General features: G+C 38.6%; 1 protein-coding gene across 1 annotated transcript; it reads right to left on the bottom strand.

The window, feature by feature from the left end:
- Positions 1-286: 286 nt before the first annotated feature.
- Positions 287-6942, bottom strand: LOC141796488 (uncharacterized). Its single transcript, XM_074677649.1, has 2 exons — positions 6642-6942; positions 287-3365 (listed from the first exon to the last, which is right to left on the bottom strand). The coding sequence occupies exons 1-2, from the start codon at positions 6808-6810 to the stop codon at positions 1942-1944; spliced, it is 1593 nt and encodes a 530-aa protein (XP_074533750.1). The 5' UTR covers positions 6811-6942; the 3' UTR covers positions 287-1941.
- Between the last annotated feature and the right edge of the window lie 1342 nt (positions 6943-8284).

Here is an 8284-nt window from a genome sequence, read left to right as displayed (position 1 = left end):
TTTTGATTATTTATTATTTATTTAACCTTTATCTGGAGCCTATGTGGTGGTGAACTCTAAAATGTATTAATTTAACCCTGTTTATTGTGTCTCAGGTAGATATTAGTTATTTATTAGATGTCAGGGAAAATAGAAATCGTGATAGTTTAAACTCTCTGCTTACCTCATGTCATGAACTTTAGCTCAGAAGGTGGACACAAATGCAGGACACCCAAAATCAGACTTCAAATGCAAAAGGTTTAATCAGAGTCCAAACAAGTTCGACACACAGTTAAGAAATCCGAAACAGGCAGAGGTACAGACAGACATGAGGCAACAAGCGAGGTTCAAAAAGGCAGGCAGGAGAAAGTTAAATACAAACGTGGAAGTAGACCGTATGCTCAAGCGGCTACAAATATTGTCATGGCTTGCCACTTTTGTATGCTTTTTGCTTTTTCATTGTCACATCATTGACCCCAACACAGTCGAGACTGATGTCTGTCTAACATGAGTCTGGTTCTGTCCGAGGTTTCTGCCATCTCCCATTAAATGTGGAATCGAAAGAAAGATGGTTTTTAGAGGAGCAGGTTTGACTCTTCATGCAGGTTTTGTGGTATCTGCTCACCACAAAGTTTTTCCTTGCCATTGTAACTTGATAAATGCTGCAAAGTCCTGTACTCATGGTGGATTAAGATAAGATAAGACTCCTTATCTTGTCTTGATGTTGGGTTTCTGCTAATAAAATTTTATTAACATTTACGGGTCTAGACCTGTAAATGTTTTTGTTAAGTGTCTTGAAATAACATTTGTTATGATTTGGCGCTATATAAATAAAGATTGATTAATTGATAACTCCCACCTTTATGCTGATGATACAGTTTTGTACTGTTTTGCCAACACTGCCCAATCAGCCATTCAAACCCTTCAGCAAAATTTCTGAACATGCTCTGTTTGACTTAAGACTGGTTCTCAATCCAAGTAAAACTAAATACATGTTATTCTCCAGAGCCACAGACATCACCGACAGTAGTTTTCATATAACCACGCTCACAGGACACAGCATTGACAGAGTAACTGAGTATAAATACCTTGGCATTTGGTTAGATCAAAAACTCACCTTTAAATTTCATATTGATTCCCTGGCCCACAAACCAAAACAAAAAAAATGTGTTTTTCTACAGGAACAAAACTGACTTTGCACTGCAAAGTAGAAAGCGTGTTAGTGAAGCTGTTTTTTTAATCTGTTTTAGATTATGGTGATGTTTATAGAAATGCCTCTGCCTCTACTCTTAAACCCCTGGACTCCATTTATCACTCAGCCCTCAGATTCATCACTGGTGAAGGTTATTCCACCCACCATTGCACTTTATATGAAGAAGTGGGCTGGGCACCCCTGAATGTAAGACGTGACAGGCACTGGTTCTTATTCGTTTATAAAGCCTTACTTGGTAAAATGCCATCATACATAACATCTCTGTCAAAAAAATCTCATAATCAATATCCAACAAGATCCAGTGGCCTTCCGATGCTGAAAGTTCCACGGGTAAACACTTTATTTGGAAGAAGTGCTTTCAGCTTTTTTGCTGCTTTCACCTGGAACATCTTACAACAAACATTTACACTGCAAGAACTTGTTTCTTTTGGTCAGTTTAGAACACTGATAATGAATAATGCTGCTTTTGAATGTAACTGTTTTTAACTGTGTTGTTCTATTGTTGTTCTCTGCACTCTCGACGTCATTGAAATGAGGGAACACACCTCAATGATTTTTTTGAGATTAAATAAAGGTTAAATAAATGAATAACTTATTTTATGTGGAGTCAAAAACAACCACTGCAATGATACAGTTAACAGTCTTATAAATGAAGACGTACAGATGTATCGTGTTAGCAGCCACACAAATTTATTTAAATACTTAATACACTTTTCATAAACTTTACATGACGTTCAATAACAAATACTTTATAACTCTAAACATAGAGAACCTGCTTCATTCAGGGTAGCTAAGGATGTTTCCCCTAACTCTGGGTTCCCATGTGAAGCTCCAAAGTCAGCTAAAGGGAAGCTAACACCGCATTCAAACAGCTGAGAAGTGTCCTCCATTAATGAACACTCATGTGTTCTCAGTCTGACTTTGTGGTAAAATCCTTTTCCACATTCAGTGCATCTGTAAGGTTTTTCTTTTGTGTGAACTAACATATGTGAAGACAGGTTTTCAATACGCTTAAACCCTTTCCCACATTCAGAACAGCAAAAAGGTCTTTCTTTTGAGTGTACAACCATATGTCTTGCAACTTCTCTTTTAGAGCAAAACCCTTTGCCACATTCAGAGCAGCTAAACGGTTTTTCTTTTGAGTGGAAAACCATGTGAGCAGTCAGATTTCCTTTATAATTAAATCTTTTACCACATTCAAAGCAACTGAACGGTTTCTCTTGTGAATGAACAACCATATGCCTCGCAAGAATTTGTTCATTATTAAATTGTTTACCGCACACTGAGCAACTGACTGGTTTATCATTTGAGTGAATAACCATATGTCTTATCAGACCGACTTTCTGGTTAAATTTTTTCTCACATTCAGAGCAGCTAAAAGGTTTTTCATTTGTGTGAATAACCATATGTCTTGTGAGACTTCCTCTTTGGCTAAATCTACTTCCACATTCAGAGCAGCTGAATGGTTTTTCATTTGAATGAACAAGCATATGGCTTTTCAGGTTTTTTTGGTGTTTTAATATTTTCCCACATTCAGGGCAGCTGAAACATCCCTTTCCTTCCTTGTGAACAAGCTTGTGTCTGCTCAAATCTGCTTCAAGAGTGAATCCTAGTCCACACTCTGAGCAGATGAAAGGTCTCTGTTCTGTCAGAAAAACCACATGATTGGTTTCACCAGGTTCGGGACATATGTGTGACTCTACTGCCTCTTCTCTTGTGATTGTGGCAGAGTTTAATGCTTTACACCAGTCTCTGGATTCCTTCCATTCATCTTCCTCATCTTCAGTCCCTGATCCAGAATCGGAGAAGGCGTCAATCTGAACCTCACACTCTGCTTTTAAATCTCTTTCTGGATCTGAGCTCCTTGCTGGTTCTGGTCTTCCACAGTCCTCTCCACCAGCTGCTGTTTCCATATGGTCAGTCAGTCTGTGATGAAGCAGTGAGGACTCAGGTTCCTCTTCATCATTTTCACTCTTCATATGGACTGAAGGAAACAGGACCTTGGTATCAGCCTCCTCCAGTCCTTGAAGCTGCTCTCTCCTCTGACCGATCCACACTTCCTCCTGTTCCTCTTTAATGAGTGGGGACTCATTCTCCTCCTGGTCTGGATAGGGGCTCCTCTCCTGCTGCTCAGGGGGAAGCTCCTCTTTCTTCACCTTTAGCAGCTGAACACCTGCAGGACACAGTGAACAAATAATAATGAGATATTAGATCATCTTCCTCATGGAGAATCTGAAAGAAAAAAAAACTCAGGATCTTAATTTTCAGCTCTGCTGCTGAACTGTAAGGACAATCTCATTTACTGAGCAGATGTTTACATGAGCCTCCTGTTGTTGAAAAGTTGTTCTGAAAGGAGTACTTAAGGTGGAGTTCACCTGTTTACACACATCTGTGAACCAAAGATATGGATCAATACACTGCCTGGCCAAAAAAAGTCGCCAACTGGACTTAACTTAGCAAATAGTTACATGAGCCTCCTATTGGTTAAATTCTGCATGGGTGATTATCTTTCAGCTGGCAACAAGTTATTTAACCACAACTGGTGCAATGAGTTGCTTCTCATTTCTTCAACAACCATGTGAAAAAACACATTTTGTGGTGGTGAAAAGATGTTTGTCTGTTTGAGAAGGGTCAAATCATTGGCATGCATCCAGCAGTAAAAACCTCTAAGGGGATTGCAGAATCAATAAAATTTGGGTTAAGAACTGTTCAACGCAATACTAAAAAACTAGGAGGATAGTGGGGACCCATTGTCTTCTGGGAAGAAATGTGGTTGCCGATCACTGAAACTTTTGGTGAAATCAAATGGGAAAAAAACAACAGTAGAACTCAGGGTTGTGTTTAATAGTAAAAGTAAGACCAGTTCCACACACACAATGAGAAGGAAACTCAAGGGATTTGAACTGAACAGCTGTGAAGCCTTAAAACCACAAATCAGTGAGGCTAACCAGGAAAAAAGGTTTACATTTGCCAGGGAGCATAAAGATGGACTCCGGAGCACTGGAAGAAGCTCATGTGGGCTGATGAGTCCACTCATGGATTGGCCACCTCAGAGTCCAGACCTTAACCCCATTGAGAATATTTGGGATGTGCTGGAGGAGGCTTTGCACAGCGGTCAGACTCTACCAACATCAGTGAAGATCTCGGTGAAAAATTAATCCAACACTGGATGAAAATAAATCTTTTGACATTGAAGAAGCATGTCCAAACAATATCACAGCAATGTGTGCCATAATCAAAGCTAAAAGTGGCCCAACAAAATATTAGAGTTTGTGACTCTTTTTTATGGTGGCAACTTTTTTTTGGCCAGGCAGTGTATATTTCAAAGTTACAGAGGACTCACTTGGGTTCAACTTTTAAATATAAACTCCACCTATCCACCCAAACAATGTGGAAATCAAATTTATAGTGTTGCTGTCAATGAGCTTCAAAACTCAAAGTTCAAGCCACAAGAGCCTTTTGACTTCACCCACCAACTGAATGGCGGATTTTGTGCCGTTGCTCTGACAGCGTCAGAATAGTGTCCAAGTTAGACGCAGACAGTTGGGTTGAGTTGTGGATCAGAATTTGTCTACTCTTATGTTGCTTGGGAGTGAGTTCGTGTGCAGCTTTATGGTAGATATGTATTCATTATCTTTGTTATGGTAATAGATAGCTTGTGTCTGCAATTTCCTCTCATAGGGTTCTAACTAAATTACAAGCCCTCTGCTCTACTTAAAACTAGTGCTGCACGATTTGGGGAAAAGGTGCGATTTGCGATTAGGTGGACAATATTGCGATTGCGATTGTGCTTGCGATTTGATTGAAAAAGTTGTGTCATGATGAGTCTATAGACTTGCTTGGTTATCATGGAGAAAAATTTGAATTGCATGTGCTGACATTGCGATTGCAATTGCGATATCCTCTTTTGCGATTACATAATTGCATGTGCTGACATTGCGATTGCGATAATCGTGCAGCCCTACTTAAAACACACGCAGACGCATACACACAAACGTCTCACAGCACATTCCTGAAATCTGACAATAGTTGTGGTTGGATCAGAGGTAGGGGTGGACGATATGGAAAAATTTTCATATCAAGATTTCATTTCTGCAAAATCACAATCACGATTTTATCACTTCTTTTAAAATTCAGACTATTTTACAGCATAAAATCAATTTACCTATTGAAAACGAAAGTTCTAAATGGAAAAAGGATAAAATATCATTTAAGATGATATTGTTCCTACACTTTTTTTATTAAAGCAAGGGTATATTAATACCAGGGTAGAAAGAGCTGTTAAAACTGAATGCATTTTTTTGCCAATTCCTGGCCTGATGTCTTCCCATGAGGTGAGGAGAAGGGGGTGAAGATGACGTACTGGTAGTCAGGTAAGCGCTAAGAAGTGATGACATTGACCTGTCCTTTCATCCATCGTTATTGGGAACGTAAGATCTATCTCCAATAAGATGGATGAGCTAGCTGTGCTAACCTAGCATCAGAGGGAATACCAGAAGGCAGAGTAGCATCATGCTATTCACAGACATGGCTACACCAGACACCAGCGCCACATTGGAGGAACTTCACCTGCTGTGCGCAGACAGTAGTCTGAGACTGAACAGACTGCTGAAGAAGCTCAGTCCTGGACCCTGTGGAGGTGGAGGCTGGCTGAACTGGACAATGATGGACAAGCTGTCATAACTTAGCTTGTTATGGACCATTTTGCACTTTCGATACACATATTTATTTTTGTTTTCTTGATGTCTGCTGTGACTCCTCCCGAATTTCCCCTCGGGGATACATGAAGTATTTTCTTATCTATTCTATTTTCTTGAACAAAACACAGTGTGCGACGCACAAAAATTTTCCGTGTGAAAAGGACCACGCGACGAGGCAAGGCTGCTATAATGACGTCATCTGTCCACAAAGCCACGCGGACATGTTAAACACATTTCAACATGTCACATACACGATGTGAACACTGCTTGTCTTGCCTAATTATTGCTTGTTTCTGAGCTTATCGTTTTATACAGAGTAAACTTTATTTCATACTGCGGTATTATGTGAATGCAAAGCTAACACAAAATTTTCCCTGGGATTAACAAAGTATTTCTGATTCTGGTTCTAACATCAACAGAGGCCTTTCGACAAAAATGACACCACAGTAAGAAACGGCAAGACGCCATCTTTGTTTGTATCACCCCAGTTAGCCTGTTAGCATGGAGGATAATCAGCCTATGCTGGTTTTGGTCGTCATTATTGCTCTGGATTTGTTGACACTTGAGACGAGACAAACGCAAGTGGTGAAGCCTTTACTGGATAAAGCCGTTTTCTAAAGTCAGAAACAGCTTCAACCGGCGAAACACAGGACCAGTTTGTGGCCTGACGTAAAGCAGATGTGGTTTTTGCATAAATAAATCATTCTGGGTCAAACTTTACGTCTTTACATACATTTTCAGAAACCAACCTGCTCTGTGCAGCTTGATTGCAAGTATTAAAATCTGATCCAGTCGTTCTCTTTGTCGTTGGAGCTCCTCTTCGTATCCAGATACTATTCTTCTTTCTCCCAGGTCTCTGATAACCGCAGCGAGCAGCCGCCGCTCGGGTAAATCTTTGAGATTCTGAAATACGGACATCTCCTTACATCCAGGATTCAAAGAAGAATGGAAAACTGGCCGCTGATGTCTTTATCCGTGTTTCTCTGTTGGCTGATGGGAGCGGACTTCTTCTGTGAGGGTTGAAAGTACTTGTCATCCGCGATCGTTGCATCACCGCCTCCTACTGGACGAAATTAGGTATAAGCATTGAGATATATTTAAAAAAAAAAAAAAAAGGAAAACTTGTGCATTCTACTTTATTATGATACACTGTCTAACCAAAACCAAACCATACAACAACAACAAAAAAACATTAGGTAGTGACATTTCTTTTGGATGGACAGTGTATTAGGTATATACAGAAAAATGTTAAAATATGACCACAGACTCATAAGCATCCCGTCTAGTAGTTGTATTTTTGTGCTTTTACAATCATAAAAGATATGCAGACAAGATATACAAAAAATAAATTATCATAAAGAGAAGTGAATTTAAATCTTTTTCAATGAACTCACAAGTGAGTGTGAGTGCAATTTGTATTAAAAGTAAAATATTCCATGATTTGTGATGTTAATTTTAAGTCTTATCACCCAGCCATTCCTTTTAATACACAACTATGACAATGATGTGCACTGTAGACAACTTAAAATGTTTCTCTTTTTTTGGAAATGATTAAACAAAGTGTGTAAATAAAACATAAAAGGAAATGTTTACCTTGTTAGGCTTGTGATCTATCCCAGCATTTATGTCAGCCCTGTTTTGTTGGCATACAGTGCATTCTGATACCTGTGAATGGTCACATATGGATTTGATTTGAAACTTGTGAGGTAAAACTATGTCATTGTTTGCTGCTACGCCACAAAAGGAGATATATTTCGCACATATATATATATATATATATATATATATATATATATATATATATATATATATATATATATATATATATATATATATATATATATATATATGGGTCTTGAGGTGTGCACTTTTTCCCTGTGCTTTTTCATGCCATACAAAAAAACATCAAACAAACAACAACAACAACAACAACAGTCATGAAGACCAAGAAGAAAAAATCCTACCCATCTGTCAATGTCTGTTGTCATGGAAGGCTAATTATGTCTCTTACTTATTGTATCTCTAGTTTTTATTTACCTACAGTGTGCATCAATGTCACTTGCATGAAATTCTCTGAAAATCATTTTGGTGTAAGTTGCTCCACTAACCACTTTTACTCTAACTTCTTGAAGTAGTGGTCATCTAGGAGAGAGATTTAAAATGATATTTGCCAATTTAAATTGGAACACATTCAAGTAAGGCCTGTAAAAACACTTTTTAATAGCAATAACAGCTCACCTTCTGCACTTCTCTGGATGTTGAGAAAGTCCACTAATTTGTTGAATCGTTAGGGTTCCATCGTTTGCGATTAAATTTCAATTCACCAAAGAAAAATTCAATATTAAAGTCCACAAATAAATGGCGAAAAGACAGATGGTTATCACCCAGGATA

The sequence above is a fragment of the Halichoeres trimaculatus genome, unplaced genomic scaffold (genome assembly GCF_033239565.1).
Source record: "Halichoeres trimaculatus isolate MK-OKI-2021-1 unplaced genomic scaffold, fHalTri1.1 fHalTri1_scaffold_1, whole genome shotgun sequence".
Taxonomy (NCBI): Eukaryota; Metazoa; Chordata; class Actinopteri; order Labriformes; family Labridae; genus Halichoeres; species Halichoeres trimaculatus.
Note: the sequence above shows the minus strand (reverse complement) of the source record. Positions and strands in the feature narration are given on the sequence as shown.

Bases quoted from the DNA above. Each gene is read 5' to 3' on its own strand.
- LOC141796488 (XM_074677649.1), bottom strand. From the start codon at position 6,810: ATGTCCGTATTTCAGAATCTCAAAGATTTACCCGAGCGGCGGCTGCTC. The intron at 3,366-6,641 runs GTTGGTTTCTGA...TGTGTCCTGCAG, and splicing joins AATCAAGCTGCACAGAGCAG to GTGTTCAGCTGCTAAAGGTG.